The sequence below is a fragment of the Dryobates pubescens genome, chromosome 11 (assembly GCF_014839835.1).
Source record: "Dryobates pubescens isolate bDryPub1 chromosome 11, bDryPub1.pri, whole genome shotgun sequence".
NCBI classification, from domain to species: domain Eukaryota; kingdom Metazoa; phylum Chordata; class Aves; order Piciformes; family Picidae; genus Dryobates; species Dryobates pubescens.
Window position 1 is genome coordinate 19,366,453 of NC_071622.1, and position 24,672 is coordinate 19,391,124.

General features: G+C 41.8%; 1 protein-coding gene across 1 annotated transcript; it reads left to right on the forward strand.

Annotated features, from left to right (window-relative positions):
• LOC104300090 (vitellogenin-2) lies at positions 1-24,543 on the forward strand. The gene is made up of 35 exons (XM_054165257.1): positions 1-43; positions 386-406; positions 590-741; positions 3,560-3,811; positions 3,946-4,107; positions 4,235-4,383; positions 4,793-4,943; positions 5,047-5,204; positions 5,287-5,452; positions 5,940-6,065; positions 7,129-7,347; positions 7,747-7,964; positions 8,082-8,179; positions 8,603-8,727; positions 9,352-9,453; positions 10,045-10,164; positions 10,264-10,453; positions 10,793-10,886; positions 11,646-11,831; positions 12,038-12,176; positions 12,735-12,963; positions 13,048-13,223; positions 13,483-13,797; positions 14,095-14,142; positions 14,275-14,349; positions 16,424-16,639; positions 16,732-16,874; positions 18,189-18,327; positions 19,023-19,158; positions 20,514-20,700; positions 21,998-22,089; positions 22,539-22,636; positions 22,717-22,876; positions 23,949-24,110; positions 24,237-24,543. The coding sequence occupies exons 1-35, from the start codon at positions 4-6 to the stop codon at positions 24,350-24,352; spliced, it is 5,160 nt and encodes a 1,719-aa protein (XP_054021232.1). The 5' UTR covers positions 1-3; the 3' UTR covers positions 24,353-24,543.
• Positions 24,544-24,672: the final 129 nt, after the last annotated feature.

The following is a 24,672-nucleotide window of genomic DNA, read 5'->3' on the forward strand; positions in this document are numbered from 1 at the left end:
AGCATGAAGGGACTCATCCTGGCTCTGGTGCTCACCTTTGTGGGTAAGTTTAAGATTTCCCATCACTGCTGAGCCACTGTGGTCCTCAGCAAACTGCAGATCTTCAAGCCCTTTCAGGGCCATTTAGAGGTTAATTTACTGAAGCCTTTTAATGACTTCAGCTGTAAGGTATTAAATTTCTGTGCCTAAGCATAGCAGCAGAGTAAGAGCCAAGCAAGCACAGTGAGTGAATGGGGCTGGTATGGGCTTGGTGTCCCAAGGGTGTGGGGTGCACTCTGGGAGCCAATTACTGGTAGTTTGCCAACCCTGAATAAATGAACAGCAAATTAAAGGATCCACAGAGACAGGGGGTTTCTCACACATTCTTATCCTTCTTCCTACACAGGGGGCCAGAAGCAGGACCTTGGTAAGTGTGCTCCCAACACCAATGATTTGCCCCCATGCTGCCTTCACCTACAGCCTTGCCCACTGCTTGTACCTATTGTGGGCAGCAGCAGCAGCCTCACCCTTCTTTGCTTGGGTGGTTCTTGTAAGTATCATCATAGCAGTTGTAGCAAAGGTGGTGTTTCTGTTACTTTTTTTTCAACAGAACCCGTTTTTCATATTGGCAAGACCTACCTGTATGGCTATGAGAGCTTCATCCTGCATGGGCTGCCCAACAGAGGCCTGGCAACTGCAGGGGTGAGACTGACCTGCCAGGTGGAGATCAGTCATGTGTCTCACCACGACCACCTTCTCCAGGTAAATCACCATGGGCATGGGAACCCACAGCCCCAACCACCCTGCATGTACAGACATTCAGCTCATGCCTCTAGGCTGGTAAAATAAACAACAAAAAGATGCAGAGCTCCCACAGAAGCTTAAGGTCCTTTCTGGTCCTGGGATAACCCCATAAGCCCCATGTCAGACCAAGCAGCTTTGCTCAGACAGCGATTTCCTCAGCACAGACACAGGTGTGGATATAGACACTGAGTTTTGGATCCTCCACCTCAAAGCCATGCTGGAGAAGAGCTGAGGGTGCTGCTGAAGTGTCTACAGCTGTAGCCAAGCTACTTCAGATTACTTGTAGTGCCCTACAGACATTGTCACCAGCTTCCTTGCAGCCCACAACTCTGCAAGAGGCAACCAGAGCTGCTCCAGGTCTGCTGCCATAAGCTCCTCAGCCTCCTTGGCTAAAGTTGCCTGAAGTTCATTTTCATGCAGAAATATGTCAGGCAACTACTTTAAAGATATATCCTTTAGATAATGTTATGAAGGCCACACTAAGCTTGAGTATGGACCAACCTGGTTGGACGCAATGATCTTGAAGGTCTCTTCCAACCTGGTTTATTCTATGGTTTATTCTATACCCTGAGAAAAGCTTGGCACTGGATTTCAGATATCATATGAGAAAGTCCCAGCTGTCTCCATTATCTTCCTTTTGATATTCTTACAGAGATAAAATGGCAATGTTTGTGTTTAGCATCACAATATCAGATCTGGAAGTGCTGCTAGTCATTGAAAAAAAATTAAACCAAGCAATTTAAAATACTGACACGGAACAAAAGACCACAGAAAATGGATCTACAAGACACCACATGGGAAGAAAGCTGTAAGAGGACTTAGAATTCATCCTAGGAATTTACTCAACCTGTAACCCTGTGCATATGTTACTGAAATATTGTGAAGGAATACCTGTTATTAAATTTACACACCTCTGCAATTTCAGGGTCTGTGTAACCTCACTAGACTTGCTGTAAGTTTAGCAATTGGAGACAATAGCATGGAGCAGGATTTAGGGAGACTAGTGACAAGTGATTCTTCAGGGGTTGCTATTAAGGCTGGTGCTGATTAACATTTTTTATTGACAACACAGACAGTGGCATTGAGTGCACCCTCAGCAGGTTTGCTGATGACACCAAGCTGTGTGGTTGACATACTGGAGAGAAGGGTTGCTATTCAGAGGGGCCTTGACAGGCTTGAGAGACAGACCCATGTGAACCTCATGAAGTCCAGCAAGACCAGGTGCAAGGTCTTGCACATGAGTTGAGGCAAGCAGGAGCACAAGAACAGCCTGGATGCTGAATGGTTTGAGAGGAGCCCTAAGAAGGACTTAGGGGTGTTGGTTAATGAGAAGCTCAGCATGACCTAGCAATGTGCGTTTGCAGTCCAAGAGGTCTGGGCTGCATGGAAAGAAGTGTGACCAGCAGTTCCAGGGAGGTGATTCACCTCCCTCTGCTCCACTCTGGTGAGATTCCATTCTGGTGAGATTCTACCTGGAGTACTGCATTCAGCCCTGGGCCCTCAAAATAAGATGGACATGGACCTCTTGAAACAAATCCCTAGGAGGACCATGAAGATGATCAGAGGGCTGAAGTACCTCTCCTGTGAAGACAGGTTGAGAGAGCTGGCATTGCTCGGCTTGAAGATTCCAACAAGAACTTACAGTAACCTTCCAGTATCTAAAAGGAAGGGGGGGGGCTAAAAGAAAGCTGGAGAGGAACTTTTTACAATGGCATGTAGTGAAAAGACAAGGAGTAATGGCTTTAAAATTTTTACAAAGTTAGATTTATATTAGATATAAGGAAGAAGTTCTTCACTGTGAAGGTGATGTGAGGCACAGGAACAGGTTGCCCAGAGATGGATGTCCCCTTCCTGGAAGTATTCAAGGGCAGGTTGTATGGGGCTTTGAGTAGCTTGGTCTATTGGAAGATGTCCCTGCCAGCAGCAGTAACCATATGATCTTTAAGGTCCCTTCTGAAGCAAACCATTCTATGATTCTGTGATTAATTTGAGAAAATGTGACAAGAGGCAAGCCACCCCTGCAGCATTGATTATAAATGCTTACAATCAAACAGAGCACTAAACCCACACCTTTTCCTTCTATGCAGGACAGTGTACTTTTATGTACGAGGGTGCAAAGGTGTGTGGGTATGTCACTAGATACATATCTGCATGCAGACTCATATTTCCCACTAGGTAGCAGTCAAGGACTTGCATCCAAGCTGTACAGATTAATAAACTCTAAATTATGCCAGTTGCTTCTAAAGATAGAGTTGTCAGCTCATGTTGGGTTATTTCCCAGCGAAGTCTTCCCAGAGAAGTCATCTCTACTTCCCTATAAGCTGTGCTGAGGCTTTGGCACTCTAGGACGTACTGGACTTGGAGCAGTAGCCAAAACAGTCCCCTTGTGTTCAGGCAGACAGCTTAAGCAGTAACTCGACTGCCTTGCAGACTGAAAGAGAGATGTCGCTAAGCATCTGGGGAAAAGGAGTGAGTATCCTTTCCATACAGATTCCTGGCAGCTGATGGTTTGCTCACCCACCAACCTTCACCAGACTTGCTGAAGTTCTGAATGCTGCCTGCATGATGTTATTCATTCTGCCAGAGACCCTTCATGGAAATTGTATTTTCAAGGATGTTTCCTAGGCCCAGCAGAAGAGTGTGAGGAGGAAATTTTTCCTCTGTGTTGGATAAGTAGCTTGTACTCAAGCAGGGGCTGCAAGTGCCCAGTTTTCTTGTTAAGGCACCTATTCAAACTGAACAAACAGGATGAATGCTTTCTTAATTTTATTCACAGATTCAATCACCAAATTTGGAGGAATACAATGGCTTCTGGCCCACAGACCCCTTCACTCCATCTTCAAGGTTCACACAGACCATTGCTGCATGTTTCAGCCAAGCCTTTAAGTTTGAATACACAGAGGGAAGGGTTGGAAATATTTTTGCCCCTGAAGACTGTCCCATCTTGTGCATTAACCTAGTGAGAGGAATTCTGAACATGATGCATATAACCATCAAAAAGTCACAGAATGTGTATGAACTACAAGAGGTTTGTTATTTCCATTTTGTTTTTACTTTTATTCTCATTTTACTGATATATAGTAACTTGTCTGTGTATACTCTTCCCAGGCAATTTTCTCTGACCTATTTTCAAGTGGAAAATTCACTGTGTTCAATCAACAGGATGGGATTGAAGGCATCTGTCACACCAGATACATTATCCAGGATGACAGCAAGAATAACCGTGCCACCATTTCCAAAAGCAAGGACCTGATGAACTGCCGGGAGAAAGTAGTGAGGAACATGGGAATGGCATACATCCGACCTTGCCCCACCTGCGCCCTGGTATGAGCAGCACAGAGCCCAGGCACCAACCACTGCCAAACACTCTTGCACTGCACTGAGCACATCGTCTGTGCTCAACTAACTGCTGCCTGTCCATGTTTGTGAGTGGGTCTCTTTGTACTTCTAGAAAGTCAGAAACGTTAAAGGCATGGTGGTGTTCACCTACCAGATGAAGTATGATGATAGTGGGGCCTTGATGATGTCTGCTACGTCCAGACAGGTGTACCACATCTCACCCTTCAATGAAGCTAATGCAGCAGCAACCATGGAGGCAAGGTAGGTGCCATGCATGTCTTAGCATAGCTATGATTATCAGAGCCAAGAGGAGATGGCTGAAATGTATTTAGCATTGATTTGTGGGTTAAAAAGAAGCATCTGGCCTGTGGCTCAGGACACCCAGCCAGGTCCTGTGCTCTGCTCTTTGGAGTTTTGCTGGGCCACCTGAAACATTTACCCAACCTCTCAGACACTTTGCCAAACTCTAATGAAAGCTCTCTACAGACCTATGGCATTTCCAGATAATCCAGAGCAATGCACAAACCAAGAAGTCCATGACCTCATGACCTATTTGCAGTTAATGCAATGATGCTGCTGGACACCCCTCTGTCTCCTCCAACTGCTGTGTATCTTTCACACACACAGTGTGGTTAAAGGCTACTGATGCATTTCTTTTTCTCCCTTGAAGACAAGAACTGTCTTTGATTGACATTAAGACGAGTCTCAACAGTACAAGAACAACTCAACTGCAAAACCAAGGGAGTCTTCATTATCATTTCTCAGGAGAGCTACTCCAGATGCCAATTCCTCTAGTAAGGATTACAAATCCAGATTTACAGGTATTGGAAGCTTACTTGTCATACTCTTTCATTATTTATATGGTTAACAGGTCATCAAATGACTGGTTTAGACATGGATCCAACTGTCTGTTTTTCCCCATAGTTAACAGAAACACTGCAGCAATTAGTTCAGAATAACAAGGCAGGAGCGACTAAAGAAGCTTCAGCCAAGTTCTTACAAATGGTTCAGCTTCTTCGCATAGTGACCCTTGATCAAATTGAGTTTTTGTGGGTGCAGTTTGCCCACAACCACCCCTACAGGTAACTGTAATGCCTTCAGCCAGGATTTCAAATCAGAAGCATACTGGGCAACAGGGATAACGAATACTCCTCTCCCTGTCAGGCACTGGTTCCTGAGTGCCATCTGTGCTGCTGGAGCTACTGACACATTCCGATTCCTGAAGCAAAAAATTCATGATGAGAAGCTGAACATCTGGGAAGCAACTGTGGCTCTCCCTCTCGCCTTTCATTTTATTACACCCAACAAGCAAATCCTAGAAGTCGCCTCAGTGAGTACAGCTCATTCTTCCTTCCATTTCCCTCTCACTTATTTTTAAAGGTGAATTCATAGAATTCTAAGTGAAAGGTGAAACACATTTCCTTCTAAATTTGTGTAAATGCAAGGTATTAACAAAACCAGAGAATGCTCTAGAAAACGTTTCCAATCATTTGTTGCCAACATTCTAAAACGGGTTTTGAAAACTGCTATTGAGCTATTTTTGCCTTTTTTTTTTTTTTTTTTTCTTTTTAATTAGACAAACTGAAGAAAATAGTATCATGTAACCAAAAGCTAAAGCACATACAGTGTAAGAGGAGTGACTCCATTTACTTTTATAGTGGCTGAATGGTTTAGCATTTGATTTATGTTCTGAAAAAAAATTAGAGGAAAAAACCCAAAGCAGTTTTATCTGTTTCTCAAATGTAGTTTTGACTAAAGACTAAATAAGAGCTCTAACTACTGTAAGCATTAAAGGCTGCTAATTGTTTCTTCTGCAGACCTTTCTGACCTGTCCCCAAATCCAGAAAGTACCAATGTATCGAATAATTGTTTACCTGGCATATGGTAGCATGGTAAATAAATACTGTGCTCAGATTGCACTTTGTCCAAATGAATTTCTTCAGGTAGGTAACTCTCGTTTCTTAGTCATAAGGGGTGAAGACATTTTTTTAAATACCTCTAATTTAGCTCTCACAATGCTGGCAATCAGGTGACTCTCTGTTCACCCAGCTCACTCTTAGCTGTGATTGCCTGCAAAATTGTAAAGTCAGAATGAAACACCAAGCTGGTGCCTTGGAAAAATCTGGTCTTAACAGTGTAGAATTTAAAATGTAAGTGGTAGAAGCCCCTGGGGATAATGGACCCTGTAAACAACCTGAAACTGAGTTTAGGCATGACAAAGTTAGGATTAAAGCAAAATAATTATGATTCTTCTCTCCACTTTTACATTAAGTAGAGTGTACTTTAATAAAAAATATATTTAAAAGGCACTGAAGTGTGAATATAAGCACAGCTCTAAGTAGCTTATAGGTTAGGGCTTCCAAATAGGTCCTGCTACATAACTGCATATTACGGTCAGAAACATTCAGGACATTGTGCTTGGGCTATGCAGCTCTGGCTCCTTACTCTGAAGCAGCACAGCATTGAGATAGCTTGCTCGTGTTGGACATGTTTAGACCTTCCCAAAAATGAGTGAAACAAAGCCAAGCCACCAGAAGGGTAATTTTTCTTCTCAGAAAAAACAACAACCAACTCTTAAGTAAACTTGCTATTGCTATAGGGAATGAAAAATAGGCAAGTGTAATCCTGCAGCTGCACGGATGCTGGTGGCTGCTAGGGAAGTGCCCCAGGGAACAACTGAACCCTGCATCAGCTTGGAGCTGCTCTTGCGTTTGCCACAGACTCTCTGATGTAGGCATTCCCCCTAGAATTATCTCATACACTCAGGCTCAGGTGTAATTGAAAATCAATTACAACACTGCTTGAGGAGAAAACCAAGTTTGCTTGTACATTCCACATTTGGCATCCTGATAACGATGGTGACATTTTTCCTGGGAGAAAAATCTGAACAGCTTTATTCTGGGCTTTGCACCAGCAGTAGTTTTGCTTGCTATGGCAACGTGTATCTTCATGCATTATTTTAAGGTCATTACCTGATAAGATTAACACAGTCTGCTCTGTTTTCAGCCACTCCATGACCTTGCTACTGAAGCCACCAGCAAAGGTGATGCCAAAGGCATGAGCTTGGCCCTGAAAGCCATCGGCAACGCAGGAGAGCCAGCCAGTATCAAACGCATTCTGAAGTTTTTGCCAACATTTTCCCCGGCTGCAGTTTCACTGCCAAACAGAATTCATGTGGATGCTGTGTTGGCCTTGAGGAAAATTGCCAGAAAATATCCTGCAAAAGTAACTGAAATTATGCCTTAGAGGATATGATTTAGGTTAACTTAGTGATTCAGGGATACCAAAGCCACCAGGGGGGGTTAGCTACTCTGAGCACTTTTCTCAGTTACTGGTCTTCCTCTTGCACACACTGCAAAGTCCTGACGTCACCCTGTCCTTGCTGATATCCTTGAGAAGAGGTTGCTTTAGTTGCTTAGCACTGCATGCATTACTAATGGTTGTTTGTTCCAGTGCTGTTCACTGTGCACCCAGCAATATCTTAATGTTTCAGTGACAGATTCCATGCTCAAGTCTCTGTTTAGGGTTTTGTTCTCCATTCGTTGCAGATAATACATAAACGGTTTAGGAATCATGTCTTGCTGAGAGATTGAGGCACTCACAGATTGTAACTTGCTCCTCCAGGTAAGGGAGATCTCCCTCCAGGTCTTTATGGACAACACACTTGCTCCTAATGTCCGAATGGTGGCTTGTGTCCTCCTCTTTGAAACTAAGCCTGCTCTTCCAACTGTAACAGCTCTGGCTGTCTCACTGCTGACAGAGCCCAGCTTACAAGTAGCCAGTTTCACATATTCACACATGAAGGCTTTGGCAGCAGGCAGGATCCCACAGCTCTACAGTCTGTAAGTAGAGGAAGAAGTACATTTTTAGTAGCAAGTGATGAATTCTTTTCTGGTAGTTTTTTAAGAATTTGATCACAGTTGACTATCTCTATATGATTTTAACTCTTTATTACTCAGATCTGCTGCTTGCAATATTGCCATTAAACTACTGAGCCCCAGACTTGACCGGCTGAGCTATCGTTACAGCAAGGTCATTCATGTTGGCGATTACTCCTGTGAGTACCAGGTGCCCTGTTCACTGCTTCAGCTTATGTAGCCAAATGTCTCTATTGAGTTCCATGATTTTCATCCAGTATCCAGTCATGGGCTGTGAGGTTAGTGCACTCTTGAAACACAAAAAGCACAAGAGTTTCCCAACATGCAAAATGCCCTGAGTGTTCTACTACTCTCTGGGTATCTGCTGGAGAAAGCTATGCCTGCACATGGATTTAGACCTCCTCCTTCAGTCATTGTGATTGTGTTCACTCTGCTCTAGAACAAAGTTCTTATCTTGAGGTTGCAAGCTTGCAGACCTATGTGACTCAATCCTGATAGAACCCCTTATGCTCTACTACATCATGTGCCTGAGGTGGCTTGGATGCATCAGGCACCTTGGAGACCCTAACCAAAATCTCAACTCCTTTTTATTCCTGTGATAGCTGAATATCAGGCTGGTGCCATTTGGAGGCTCTATCTAATGAACAGTCCCAGCACTGTGATTCCATCTGATATAATTACAAAAGTAAGAGGCTATTATGCAAACACTGCAACAGATATTATTGAGGTAAGTATTTCATTAAAACAGCCAGCTAGGTGCATACCACCTACCAACATTATTACTTGTTGAGCCATTCGGATGGTGTGTAGCATTTAACTCTGTATCTGTCTGTGGGGGCAGATGTGGAAGACAAAATTTAGATAATGATTTTATCTGGGCTTCTTGACACATACATTCACCAATGAATACATTCAGTATAGGCCTGAAAACCCAGGAAAGCAGAGGAAAGCTTAAGCAGCCTACTTAAAGTCCCATGGCAACTAGGGTATTTTGCATAAGTACAGGGAAATAGCATCTGAAATTAAATTTCAGCCTGCAGTGCAGCCAGGGCAGCATGAAGCTCCATGTAACAGCATGCAGGCATTTACTCAGCTTCTTGGGCAAGCTTTGCAGCCTGGGCTGTGCTTTGTGCCACCCTAAAATTATCCAGGCTGACTAATTCAAAGTTGGTTCAGTATGTCCTCAACATCTACAGCCATAGCCTGAAGTCATCTGCCAGATAGATGTAGCCTTACAAGTGCTTCATGAAATATGTATTTAGAGTGGCTTTGGTGAGTCTAATACTAGGTACAAAGTTTTCTCTGGTCTGTCTTGTACTTGGGCTGCAACACCTGACTCTGCTTCTCACAGGTGGCCCTCCGGTCACAAAGCCTGACTGACCTCATCAGGAAGCAGAATATTCCCTTTGCTGAGCACAATACATACAAGACACTGAAGGAACTCAGTAAAACGGTAGGTCTCCATGTACCCTTCTGGTCTCTTTGTAATAGCTCCTGCCAGCACCAGGGTTGCATCACACACCCACTGAGTCCTCCCTTTGATGTTTCAGTGAGAAAGGAGGTAGTCATCCTGTTTGGTTGTGGAAAGATGTACCTACATTGTACTTATGTTGTTAACAGATGCAGCCTTTTCACACAACATGTCAGCCCTTAATGTACAGTACAAAGATGATTATGGTGCTGACAGACAGAATTCATGTGTTGCAAAGTGTATGTTAAAAGACAGCAAGTGGTTGCTCTTCTCTTTTAAAATTATTATTGACTGATTTTTGTTCATGAGTCCTCGGTGTCACCCACTACTCACAGCAACAGAAATTACAAGTCCATACCTCATCCTTATGTAGGGAAACTCCCACTGAAGTAATTTATGCAATATAAGAAAGGCTACATTGATTCAGACCTGTAAGATGTCTGTTCGGTTTTTGGCTGAGGAACCATGGTTAGCATCCTTCAGATCTGATCCATTCTTTGTTAATACATTGCCATATTTTAAGTGACATTATCCACTTCTTCCCTTGTTCTACATCTCTTCTTAACACCACAGCTTCTGGGATGGAAAGAACTGCCTCCTGAAGATCCTCTAGTGTCTGCTTATGTCAAAGTACTGGGCCAAGAGATTGCCTTTGCTGACATTGATAAAGACGTCATTCAGCAGACCATGCTGGTACTGACAAAGATGTTGCCTTTTTCATCTGCAATGATGAATAATTTACATTCTCTGTCTCTTCTAACCTACTTACTGAACCTATTTCTCTGTTTTCAGAGTCTAACTGGTTCATCAAACTGGCAGGTAGTGGTGAAAAAAGTGGTGGAAGAGGTCCAGCGAGGCATTTCAAGCCAATGGACACTGCCGGTGGTGGTGGGTGAGCTGCGGTACATTGTGCCCACAGTGGTCGGTGTGCCGCTGGAGCTCGGTCTGTGTGGCGTGATGCTGAGCGAGGCTGCGGCCGATGGTGAGCTTGGGATGCCCAGCTGAGCAGTTTCCCCAGAGTAACTGTAGGTCCAATCCCTCTGCTGAAATTGAATTCCTCTGTAATGTTGAAAAACACTCCTGTAATGTGGAAACATCAGTGTTCAGCTACCTCCTGAGGGTCCGAGAAGCAATTAGCATGTTTCACCTGGGACAGATTTCTGTAATTCTGGTTTGGAGCAGCAATCTTCAAATAATCATGGAAAGTATTAAAAAATGTAAAAGCACTGGCCATGTTTTAACTACTGTGCTCATTGAACACATTGTATCTCCAGCTTTTTATTGTTTCTCTGTTCAAGTAATTCCTGCCTGTCTTTTGCAGTGGGTGTAGATGTATCACCACCGCTATCTGACAATTTCAGACCTTCACAGTTGTTGGAAAGCAACGTGGATATTCATGCTGACATCAAGCCAAAGTAAAAATGACATATATTTTCACATGTACACTGCATTTATATTTATATTGCAATAGATATGTAATCTCATGGTGTTGTATAGGGGTCTTACCAGTCCAAGATTTGGGATGGCTGTGCTGGTTCAGAGCCGTGAAGTTGTCAGAAAGCAACACAATCTCCTGATGTTTTACAACCCTGCATGCATAGCAATGTGCACTGTATCCCCCACAGTCCCATGCTGTTCTGCCACTGCAAAAAATGCTCCATGTTGGTATCTGTTCAGTGACTAAAGATACTAAGCTGTGAACAGAGAGTTGCTTATGTACAAACAGGTTTTTTACAAGCTCAGCATAGAATCACATCACCACCTGGCACAACCTAGGGGGATTTCAGGGGGAAAAGGCAAATGCTTCTGCATCTGCAAACAAAAGCAACAGTACTAATAAGAGTAACAGTAATAATGATAATTACAATAATAGCCATAATTAGATTAAATCTGAAGCTAGGCGATTCTAGCATTAGCTTGTCCTCAAGCAGTGTATGAGTGACAAAGCAGTGAGTATTCACACTTTGTTCATCACATAAATCCCTTCAGCTTTTCTAGGGGCACTTCAGCATTTGTTCTGTTTATTTTAAGAGCCACTACTGATGGATAAATAATATATTGTAACAGGATTTTTTAAAAAAAAAAAGTGTGAAAATGCAATTTTGCATTTCAAAGTTAAAGATGTGCATATTTATCTGTAATTAATCTGGATGTTTTTATTTCCACTTTTTCAGGGCTTATTTTCATATGATTGCCATGATGGGGATTAATACACAATACATTCAGAGTGGTCTTGAATTTCATGCAGAGTTCAGTGCTAATGCTACAATGAAATTTGATGCCAGGATAAATTTAAAAGAGAAAAACTTGAAGATTGAAGCCCTTCCCTGCCATCAGGAGATTGAACTCATAGCTGTGAGGTACTGAAGATCTTGTTGTATTTTGCTTGTTATGCCTTAATGATTGTGAGCTCTCTGTTATAAAATCAAGAACGTACAATGACTTATTAGGTTCTGCTGTACATTGGCAGCCACATAAAGCGTAGTATTGTCCTTTTTTTGCACCAGCAAAGACAGGTAAGTAAAATCAGAATATGTTCCTTGTGTGCCATTTATCACCTCCATAGGAGTGAAGTTTATGCTATTTCAAGAAATATGGAAGAAGCAGATACTGAAAAGAAAACCCACCTTCTCCCCATAGAAGTACCAAGTACCTCTGACCAGCCATTTCAGTCGTCAGGAAGGTCTTCAAGACTTGAATGGAAGGTAAGGAAGCCTCTCACCACCTACATTGCAGACAAAAAACAAGCAGCTCCTCAGAGAAGGTGAGCATCCTCAACACAGTAGCTGGCTAATGAGATCACAAACACAATCTGTGAGATTCAGCAGGTGCCTGATATATTCCAAACCAAGCCTAACTTAAGTCCCAAAGGATTCAGGACATATCATTCACAATCTACTCACCTTCATCACCTCATGCAGGCAGAGTTACTTTGAGAGCATGTCTTCCTATATCTTCACAGTCATGGGGATGGTATGTGCAATGCATAACCTTGTACAATATTCCTTTGGTTTGTTTTTTTTGTGGGCCAGAGCAATGTGGAAAAGATGGCTCTTGGGAAGGATATACATTTTTCTTCCCAAATCCTGAGGTAATCATCCCTCCAGTGGATTGTTTGTGAAACAGTACCTGGGAAAGGCTGGCCAGGAGAGCTATCCCCTTCCACAGATCACTTTGAAGGACAACCCACTGCTTGAATCTCCAATTTTAAGCATTTTTTTTTTGGTGGAATTTGCCTTTTTTTTTTTTTTTTTTAAATCCAGGAAAGCAATAATCCTAGTGTGAGACCCGAGGGATACCAGAAAGGTTCAGAAGAGAGGCATCACTACAGTGTCAGAGGAAGACTTTACACACACTCTTTCTGTGGAAAATTGGAGAGTTTGGGATGTTCTGCTTGCCTCAGCCTAAAGGCACAGCATTCTCCTTTCTTAAGAAATACCTATCTGCACAAATTAATTGGAAAATTTGAAGGCAAAATACTTCTGATGCCAGGTACAGTCATGACAAGTTTTCCTGTTAATTTGTGAATGCTGTTCCAGTAGCACAACCCTGGAATGTAAATGTCTTGATCCTTAGTTGAAACAGATGCTGATATTGACAAAATAGAGCTGGAGATTCAGGCAGGACCCAAAGCAGCTTCCAAAATAATTGATGTGGCAAGCTCAGGATCTAAAGACGAGGAGGAGCCATCTCCATATGAGGACATTCAAGCAAAACTGGAGAAAATTCTAGGCATTGACAATGTATTTGAGGTAAGAGACTTAGAGCATCAGAGAGGGAAATATTTTCCTATAAATGAAACCAAGAATTTTCAGAGTGGAAAACTAGCATGGAAAGCAAAGGTTTGGCCTGGGAGAAATGTGTTTAGGTGAGTTCTGGGGCAGCTTCTGCAGTATGTGGGGCCAGGACCCTTTATGTCCTTGAAAGCTTGTGGTGAGCAGCTTGTCTGACACCCAGAGAAACATTACAGAGCAAGCCATAAATTCATAACTCTTTGAACTATTTTTGGAGGTCACAAATAAAACACGGCACCGCAGGAGACGGGTTCACAGAACAGAAAAGTCTCCAGATACAGACCGCTGGATAGAGCCCAGCGCAAGCCTCTTCTCCAGCTCATACTCTTCTTTCACTGCTTCATTTGCTGATGGTAAAGAGCCTGGAAATGAGCACACAATAAAGCATTCTAGGATGAAGCGTGGCGGCAGCAGCAGCAGCAAGAGCAGGAGCAGCAGTATCAGCTCTACTAGCAGTAAAGTCTGCAGCAGCAGTGAAGACCACTCTGGAGACAGGCACTGCAGTGGGGACAGTGAACATTCCAGTGACCAGGTAATTGGCCTAGGCTGGACCTTCTTGTAGTGTATGTTTTTGTACATAAGGAAATTGCACCTATAGAACACGGACCAACAAAGGAGAAAAAATGTTGAGGGTAGCTGTTTGCTGCAGGATGCAAAAGAGTAGAGATTTACCTAGCAGAGATTTCTCCCCTTTTTAATCTCTCTGGTTCTCCAAAGCATTTCAGTGCAGAAGTTTCACATGTCAGAAGATTTCATTTTTTAATGCATTTGTCAAAAGTTAATTCTTTGTCTTCTCTTAGATCTTCTTACACACTATCTATTTTCACAGGCAAATCTACCTGTTTACCAGTTTTGGTTCAAGCCAGCAGATGAACAGGTACATTTACTGGTTATACAGTGATCTGGGCCTCACTAGCTTTGCTGCAATTAAAGCTTAGTTCTCTGAGAATAAAAATATGAGAAAATAATTCTGTGACAATTTCCAATAGTAAACAACTTCTTTTGGTAGAACCCAGGAAGGAAAGTCCTGAACAGCTCCTCTCCTTCAGCTAGTGGTGAAGGCATCTCTAGAGCCTTGTCTCAGGTGAGTGTCCTAATCTACAAGAAACGAAACTGTTGGATTTATTCAGGAATGACAGCATGGTACAGAGTTTATAGTACCTGGTCTTTCTGTAAGAATTACTGCAAGAACTGATGGAAGGTACATCAGATTGCATCAAAAGAAAATTTTACACATTTCAGACAAAAGAGTAAACCTGACTTTGCTGAGGCATCCCCCCTGCACCAGCAGCTCCCAGTTGTTAGTGCAGGTTGCTTGTGGAAAAAAGCCAACCAGATCTACCTTCTCCCTCTGCCCATTTCCATGCAACTTGAATTCACTTCTCTTATCCATCTCTTCACCACATTACCACTTCCCTGAACTCTTCACAGTCTTCCCCAGTGCTCTCACCACATATACCTTCTTCCTCAGTCACAGCCTTGCTCTTTCCCCAAAGTCCCCACTGGCTCTGCCTTAATTCTCTTGCGAGTCTCTGTCACCCAGACCTGGCAGCACAGGCAGGACCTGCTGCCCCACAGCTCATCTTGCCTGCAGTTCTCTCCTGCCCAGGTGGGGGACTCCTTCCCCACAGCTCAGGTAGGATAGTCACAGCTGGAGTGAATGCTGCTGCCAGACACAAGAGTCCTACTTTGAAGTGGGCCATGTGCTGCTTCTCATGAAAGTACTACACTTTGGACTCTGCTGAACAACTGGAGCTCCTCTGTCACCACAAATTATTGTAGTTTTGAGCAGGTGGGGAAACAAATTTTATCAAAAAGACCATTAGATAAACTACAGGTTGGTAAGAGAGCAGTGCTGAGCTGGGTGACACTGGGTTTTTATACAATAGGGTTCTAATCCCTTGCTTCCTTTTGTTACACTGAAATTTCTTCTTCAACAACAAAAACTCCCAGCATTGTTCTACTTACATAGGTCACAACAACTCTCCCTTGAAAGACTGGCTGTGGTGGGTTGAAGTTACCCCCCAAAATAAAATTGCCAGACTAGCTCAGATGGAATCAAATGAAGCTATATTTACTAGCAAACCTACAATCTAAGTTATGAAATGCAATGAATATGTACAAAATACACAATATTTACATATATTTACAATTTATAAACATCAAAGAAGCACCCTGGACAAAACCAGGGGGTTACCAACAGCTCCCCCAACCCTATACAAGGTAAAAGAGAGAGAAGAGCAGAGAGTAGTTTGCTAGTACTTAGCCACAACAAAGAAATGCAGCTGAGGTCAGCAAGCTAGCAGACACACCAGCCAATATTTGCTAGAGCAAAGAAACTGAAAAGAGAAAGAGTTAGTTTGCACAACTAACTTTATGTTAGTAATTAGACCAATGGAACCCCTATTACAGGAAGGATCTGGACATACTGGTGTGTCCAGAGAAGAGCCACAAGGATGATTACAGGGCAGGAGCACCTCTCCTATGAGGACAGACTGAAAGAGAAGGCTCCAAGGAGACTTTATTATGGCCTCCCAGTATCTTAAGGGGGCCTGCAAGAAAGCTGGTGAAGGACTTTTTAGGGTGTCAGGTAATAATAGGACTGGGGGAATGGAACAAAAATAGAAATGGGTAGATTCAGATTGGATGTTAGGAAGAAATTCTTCCCCATCAGGATGGTGAGACACTGGAACAGGTTGCCCAGGGAGGTGGTGGAAGCCTCATCCCTTGAGATTTTTAAGGCCAGGCTGGATGTGGCTCTGAGCAACCTGATCTAGTGTGAGGTGTCCCTGCCCATGGCAGGAGGGGGTTGGAACTGGATAATCCTTGAGCTGCCTTCTAACCCTAACGATTCTATGATTTAGACCTTATCATTATTTTCCCTTTTACATCCAATGGTAATTTATTTACACTCTACCACTTTCTCACTCAATCTGTGGAAAATTCTCCTAGGCACAGCCTAAACCTACCACACTGGCAAAACTACATATGAACTGAATAATCCCAGTGATGATCTATGGCACTGTCTCATACTTCACATGAAAAGACTTTTTGAATGAGATTTTTCCTTTACAAATACTTTTATCTGTGGTTTTAATATAGCTATTTTAATGCTTTGTGTGTGATGTTTGTCTGTATTGCCTCTCTGCTGACTTAAGCCTAAATTCCTGGGAGACAGCAAGCCACCAGTACTGGCTGCAGTCCTTCGTGCCATCCACAGAAACAAGCAGCCAACGGGCTTACAGCTCGTACTGTACACTGACACACAACCCATGAGATTCAGGATCCAGGTGTTTGTTTCAAGCATCACAGCATCATCAAGCAGATGGAAGCTCTGTGCTGATGCTTCCTTAATAAATTCCCATAAAGTATCGGTAAGTTTAAAACGGTGATTAGCTCAAATGTAAATAAAGTACAATTATCTTAATATGTTTTATTCAAGAGTACACATATTCCCCTCTCCTAGGGTTCTCTTAAATGGGGTAAAGATTGCAAGGACTACCAGATTGCTACTCAGATTGCAACAGGGCATTTTGCTGCTTATCCAGCCATGCAAATGAAGCTGGAGTGGGCAAAGGTACCTTCAACAGTCCAAAAAACTGCAGAATGGTAAGATTGCTGGTTTTGAAAAACTCATTTGTGTCAAAGCTCCAGATAATCATAGATTGGGTTCTGCTATTTCTGAATTGGAAAAATGTCTCTTACTCAGTATATTATCAAATCAGATTTTCTGTGTATTCATTCCTGTGGTGGGGGGGAGGGGCTTTGTTTTTGTTTGGTGGTTGGTTGGGGTTTTTTTGCTTGAAACAAAGGGGATGGTGGGATTCACCTAATCTATTGCAGGCTTTCAATTTAAATTGCCTGAATTAATAAATTTGTCTCCTGGTGCTTCCTAATTGATGGAGGCTCCAAGCAGAAGCCAAACCTTGGTTCTCCAAAGGAATCTCTTACTGACTGTACAGGGAGAGTAATTTCCTAAAGTAGGTACCTCTAGCTTCTGAAGTAGGTGATACAAATGCTTCCCATGTGGCTTATTGCACACTAATTAGAAAGTATTGTGTGGTGCTTACTGTAATAAATCTGTAACTGCTGGATTCAGTTCACATATGTGTCTATCCATACACATACAGTATCTGCTGTATTCATTCATTCATTGGGTGAATGCCTTTTCCTGCAGTAACGTGCAGATCTGTCTCAAAGCCTAAAATACAAACACATACCTACAAACACCAAAATACAGACACATACAACTGAGCTAAATATGCACATGATATAAGCTTTCAGGTTAAAGGCATACAGGTGATTTGTCTAATGTCTACTGATGAGAATTTTTTTATGTTAGATAGTATTACCTGAAGTCTGCCCTTATTAGAGGGGATGGAACCACCCAGCTGAGTAACCTGAAGCAAAGCCACAGAACTCATCTTTTTTATTGCTCTGAGACTATGCACTTTTTAAAAGGAATATTTTCTGTATTTTCCTGTTTGAGTCCCAAGCCTGTATGGAAACCCAAGCATAGAGATCCCTCTGTCAACTCACTGACTATCTTGGTTGGCAAAAGATTCTTGCTAAATATTACCATTGCAGGACTAACACATTAATACAAGACCATCTATGTTTTAGCATGTTGGTTACTTTAGTTTTTATGCAACTTGAGCCTGTTAATCATTCTGAACATGTTTAAAATGTTGGCTATACTTTTCTTCTCATATCACTGCTCTTCAGAACCTTGAAGACTATTTCACCCATGAACAGTAAAAACCTGCCTGCCCCTCCTCCCATACAGACCACCATGTATTACTAAACCCTGATATAAAATGTCCAACGCAGAATGCAGACTGCTTTATGAGAGCATTTTATTCTGAACAAGTAATAACCAATTTTTTCAGACAGATCCTTTTAATCACTCACTTCCTTTTCCAGGTTCTATTCATTTGTTCCAGAAGCTGCATACGTGCTTGGGTATTCCCAAAAGCAACAGCGTGGTCCCTCTCACCGGGCAACCTTGGTTATGGCTCTGACATCTCCAAGAACCTTTGACATGGTCCTCAAGCTACCTGAGGTAATTGTTTCCACTGTCTTTTATCCTAGAGCATTCTATACTTATGAAATCAAAGGTTAATAGATTTTTTTAACCCATTGTTTGTTGGGTTTTTTTGGGTTGGGGTTTGTTTATTTTTAATTGTTGAACTGTAAAGAAGCTCCCATCACAAGGACCTTATATTCATGCAGTTGGCTCCATTATGAAAATATCTTACAGCCCATTTATCTTCTTCACGTAGCATGCAAACACAGGCATAAATAACTTAATTAAAAAGACCGCTCATCCCCAAATCTTCAGTAAGATGATAGGTTTTCCTGTGTCCTGAAAAAGATAATAAAACTGGGCTGTGGAGAGGCATGATGATCAAATAGCAGCCTTTAATAAACAGGCAAGGAGAGGGTGTGCATGTCAGGTAAGCAAACTGTTCAGACACTGGGAAAATGTGATGTACAACTCCCAAAAAGCTGCAAGCTGATGAATATCAAACTTCATGTATAGCACTGCTCTCCTAGAGGTTGCAGATGTGTCAAACTGCAGAGCTGTTTCATGCTGTAGACAGAAGACTTGATTTCCTTTTAGCTCTGACCTAAATCTAGATTCTAGTTTAGGTTTCAGTCAGTATGGTCCTCTTTGAACATTATAGGAGAATGTTATCTCATCTTTACACCATATTTTGCATTTATATTCACATTTGTTATCTAACGAATTTTCAGCTCACAATTTATGACAGAGCCATCAAGCTTCCCCTGCTATTCGATTCAAGTCCAGGTACACTGCTTTCGACACTCCCGGCAGCAGACCAGAATGTCTTTTCCCAAGCAACGCTTTTAATCGCTGAAAACTTTAAAGGTCAGCAATCACCTATCTGTACAAGCACTGACTGACTTTGCAGATTTTGTAAATATCATTTGTACTTTTGACATAACTTGAAATTATTTTATAATTACTTAAAAAATCAGTTGAACCTGAGATAGCTATAAAGCCTTCTCTAAGAAAACCTGTGAGGCCACAAAGATGTAAAGAAAAGGACACTTACATCAGTAAGATTAATTATTCAGTTCCATGCCAATTAGTGATTCCAAATGCATCCACTTAGCTTAATTGCAGAGACTGCTCATGAAGAAAAAAAATAGAAAGTTTACTAGAGGGATATATAAGTGACTTCAGATTTGGGGGTGCTGTGTTTGATTAGTGCTGTTATATAATAATAAGTGAAAACTGCTTCAAAAGTATTAAATATGTAAGTATATATGTGTATATATAATGTATATTATATATTTAAGTATATACTCTAGATAAAAATGTTGATATTAATTGCATAGAATCATAAAATGGTTTGGGTTGGACTGGACCTCCAAAGGTCATCTAATCTAACCCCCCCGCAGTGAGCAGGGACTCCTCTATTAGATCAAGCTGCCCACCGCTCTGTTGAACCTGACCTTGAATATCTCCAAAGATGAGGCCTTGACTACCTCCCTGGGCAATCTCACCTTCTGCAATTGATTTTGAAGGGATAATTGTTTCATTAATACTGTATTAAGAGAAAAACATATTGTACTTACAGTAAACTTTAAGTGGAAAACCTTTATATAATCCTGGGATAGAGAGTCACATTTTGCTTGAAATTGGTGGGCTAATATACATATTTCTTCAGTAAACAGTAAAACTAATCTATATCAATTAAAGTTGCTGTAAATTACTTCTAATCAGAGCAGGTAGGATTTCTAACAAATTACCATTACAGAGAAAAAGGAAGAAGTTTACTTTTGTGGCTTTTCTTCCTCCTGAACTTCTAACTATTTCGTTTCCTGGTTATGACTCAGTAAAGGTAGCAGCAGCATTTTAGTGAGTTCCCTTAAGTGTTAATGATATGTGAATTATTAACAACATCTGAGAAATTATTTTGACTACAACAAAGTTAAGTTTAAAATCCAAAGTCCACAGCCAGCACCAGCTGTGAGCAGAATTTATCTTGCACAATTGAATCATGACTGGGTTGTACTGCTGTCTGGGGACTGGCAAAGTTTTGCTTTTGTATTACTACAAATCCAGAATTCATCTGGAAGAATCAGCTTTTATGTGGGAATAGATAAAAACAGAAAATGCTTTTTTTTTTCCCTTTTAAATTACAAATCTAAACTAGAATAACTATCTTATAAAAAAATAGAAAAGGCTTGCTTTTGACTGATTTTTCTTTTTTTCAGCTCGCTGTTCAGTTTTCCAAAATGTGATCACAACCTTCAATGGAGTTGAATTTAACTACTCAATGCCTGCAAATTGCTACCATGTCTTGGTGCAGGATTGTAGTCCAGAACTGAAATTCCTGGTAATGATGAAGATCCCTGAAGAGTCATCTGACCTTACGTCAATAAATGTCAGACTTGCCAGCCAGTAAGTAAATGCTAAGTTAATGACAAAGACATCAAGCTGAATATGCTGTAAGTGTGAAGCCCAGATCATTAGGGCAGACTGGTGCTAGCACGAGACTCACGCAAAATTTACCGAGGTGAATGGAAAGATTTCAAGGAATGTCGCTGGGATTTGAGACTTCATCTTTCAAAAGTGCTTCTGAAATATATCTGAGGTTCATGATACCCTAAAATCTTAACTGCTCCAAATTCATCAGTAATTTGTTATTATTTAACCATCTCACTTCAGTTCTTAGTAATTAGGTTGACACTTAAACTATGAATTCAAAAGGGACTGTTGCAATAGTCTGGCCTCTTACACTAAGCTAATAATTAGAACTAATTAACACCCACAATCATTTCAGCAGAGGTGTTGCGAAGTGGACACAGCTAATAAGGGAATTACTTATCCCAGATTAGAGAAACTTTTAGGCCATCCCTTAGTTGTGCATAATGTTCTAATGTATTTGAAATTAATTTAGAGCATGCTTTATTTCATCTTGGAGCAATCACCTCTGTCATCAGAAGTTCTTCTTTGGAAGCACAGTCTGATACTCAAAATTGCATGGGACTACACATACCAAAATCATTGCAGGGAGTATTCTTCAAAGCCCATAAACAGACTTTGATCTATAAGGTTTCATTACAGCTAATTATTTATTTCTGAGAATTGTGTGCCTAACTGTGCCATAATGTTAGAGAAACAGAGAAACTTGTATTGCCTGCACCTATTTTGTGGAAGACCAGAAGGATGCTTGTTTTATAGTCTGTGTCTTTTGTGATAAAGATATTCCTCATCACTGTAGCATTCCCAATCATTTAGTACAACTGTACAGATGTGCTTTTGATGTGCTTTAGCTTCATATTTCTTCATTAGAGCAATCACTGCTATGTAAAAAATACTACAGTACAAAGATGATTCAGGCCAAGAGAACTGCTGTAGGGAATATAATCTTCCTTTGAAATGTAAAACACCTTCAATTTATGTGAACGGCCATAGCAATTGCATTGTTCCACAGCAAGGTCTCCCTGCAGCCTGGGGTCTTCCTGCCTGAGCCATGGCCACAAGCAGACACTCAGAGATGAGTAAAGCCAGGGGAAGATGTGTTGTGAGCACTCCTCCTGGCATGCCATCTCTGTCTTCCTCTCAAAGGGTGGCAGGTGATTAATGTCTGAATGATATGAGCACCCTGCAGTGTTGGTTGTATCAGGAGCAGAAATTGTGAGCTGAGTAGAGTGAATGAGAAGTATTTGTTCATACTCGTTTCCTTTGCTTAAAGTGAGGTTGACATGTATGTTTCCAATGGACTCATCCAGTTGAAGATTAATGGTGTTCAAGCCCCAACAGATGTTCCATACACATCTAATGCCGGTAAGAGATTGATCTTGATATTTTGTTTAAAATTTTTGATCTCTTGAAGACGGCAAGGACATGATCCTGCACACATTGCAAGGCAAAGATCACCCTAATTCGAGAAACAATTGGGTGATTTTAACATACCTTCATTCTAGCTTTCATGAGCTGTGGTCTATCTTGTATATCTTTGGGAAAACCAAATAATGCAGGGCTGTGGTACCTTATGCTGATCAGAGAGACCTGCAGAACATGCATCTAGATGTCCCCTGCCCACAGCCATCTTTGTCACAGGGCTCTGGCTTGTCCAGAGCAGGGAGTAGTATGGTCCTTCTCATTTACCTCACCTCTTTCAAGGTATATTAGAACCTGCATTAAGTCCCCAGGAATTTAACAAATGGTTCAGGTTGCACCCTAAAGCAATAACTTCCTTTTAAAAGAAATCTCTTTTTGCTTTCTCATTGCAGATGAAAGCATGCTGATCAGCAGGGAAAAGGAAGGCCTGTCACTGAAAGCCCCAGATTATGGCATAGATAAACTGCATTATGATGGACATAGACTTGAGGTACTTTTACAAATTATTTTCAGTGGGTTTATTTTCAGAAGAAAACCAATTAAGTGCATCTTTCCTTTATTTCCACAAAGGTTCAGGTTGCTTTCTGGATGGCTGGAAAAACATGTGGCATTTGTGGAAAATATGATGCTGAGAAGGACAGGGAATATCAAATGCCCAGTGGATATTTAGCCAAAGATGCAGTGAGTTTTGGTCAGTCCTGGATAATCTCAGAAGACCCCTGCACTGGAGGTACTACAATTCCAATATATATTAATGCCATTGCCTTTGGCTAATTAATTAGTCACATTAATAAATATATTATTTGTAGCACAATAATTTATTTTTTACTGTTTTTATGATAAAGAGGGAAAGAAAAAAAAATATTTAAAAAAATGTTTTCCCTGAATTTGGTAGCTCCAAGTTTGTTTTATATCAACTTCTTATGTACTGTGTAGCTACTGGATGTTTGTGTGCTACAGATGGAAACTCCCCAGGATGGTTAGTAAGAAAAGTACATGGTTTGACTGTTGACAAAGACATTTAATTGTCATCTTTAATAGTTATAATTTCCAGGCTTTTAGTTTTCCTGAAAAGAAAAATAAAACAAGCAAACAAACAAATCTAGCCTTGGCTATCAAATTAGAAGGCATTTGAGGTGGGAAATGCCTGGTTTAATTTTCTCAGCTAAAAAATTATCTTAATCTGAAACCTTCAGCCTGGGAATGATTGTTCTCACCATCCAGGTCCTATATAAAAACTACCTGAATGTATTGATAACATTAAGGTGCACCACAGTTGGTGTGCAACCCAGCTCTCTGAGCACATGATGGCATTTTTGGAATATGTTTTTAGACCAAGCTCCTCTAAGGGGACTGGTCCAGGACAGCCTGGATCCCAGAGGCTTAAGGACTAAGCTACCCAGCCATCGGAAGGCAGGTGTGATGCTCGGCACAGTGTAGAAGTCAATATAAGTGATGTCTAGGAGCTACTACTGCCCCGACACAAAGTGCTGTCATAGTTGGGGTATAAATTGAGTTGCCAGTTACCAAGGTTTTCACACGTATCTTTTGGGGGGGTGGACACCTGTGTGTTACCAAGATCCTATTTGGCAAGCCTTTGTCCTTGGGACTGTACCCCACATGCCTGATTTTCTCACTGACCCTAGGCCACTGACAGAAAATCAGCTCGCTTCAATCAGATTAGTTTCAAGTAGCTTTGTGTCATTTTGTTCATCTGTGGGTCATTGTTGCTCATTCTACAAATGAAGTCCAAAACGTTGTAGAAATTCTGTAGGCACTTTAAGAGAACTCATGTTTTACAGCTTGTAAGCTGCAGCGCAAAGTTGTCACCGTTGAGAAGTCAGTTGCATTTGAGAAGAAAGCAGCAAAATGCTTCTCTGTGGAGCCAATTCTACACTGTGTAGAAGGCTGCAGAGCAACCAGGACTGTTCCTGTTTCTGTGGGCTTCCACTGCATACCGGCTGGTGAGTCTGAAGAATGGATACCTGTGAAAAAACGCCTAAGCCGATTGTACTAACCCCATGAGTGCCTCGATGTATCAAAAAAACCTCACACGACCTCTTTTCCCCCTCCCCTTTTCTCGCATACAGACTCTGCTCTCAACCTGGAAGGACAGACTAAGCTAGACAAGAAATCCGAGGATGTCGTGAGCAGAGTTTCAGCGCACACAGCGTGTTCCTGTGAACATCAGACGTGTCCGGCGTGACACTTCACAGCATCCCTCTTTTCTGGGTGTCAGTCAACCCAGCCAGCATGTGACCAGCCTGCTGAGACACGGCTGGTTTGGACAGTGAGGATATGGCTCTGTCCCCTTCAGCAGATCCTTCTCTAGTCCTTCTTCTAAAGATGTTTAAAATAATTCTGGCCACCTTCCGCCGAGTTTGATCTTTTAATAAACCGTTGCTCTGTAAAAGGGGTCAGTCGAGATCATTTCCCTGTGAGCCAGCGGCTCCCTGAAGGCTCGCCCGGGCTGCCGTCCTGTGCCACGCCACGGGGAAGGTTGCGGTGTCTCCCTCCCACCGGGCG

What these genes read in the sequence shown, in the direction of transcription:
- LOC104300090 (XM_054165257.1), top strand. Translation starts at nt 4, where the DNA reads ATGAAGGGACTCATCCTGGCTCTGGTGCTCACCTTTGTGG. An exon ending in GTGAACATTCCAGTGACCAG is followed by an intron (nt 13,798 to 14,094) that starts GTAATTGGCCTA and finishes CTATTTTCACAG; the next exon opens with GCAAATCTACCTGTTTACCA. An exon ending in AGAAGACCCCTGCACTGGAG is followed by an intron (nt 22,877 to 23,948) that starts GTACTACAATTC and finishes CATGTTTTACAG; the next exon opens with CTTGTAAGCTGCAGCGCAAA.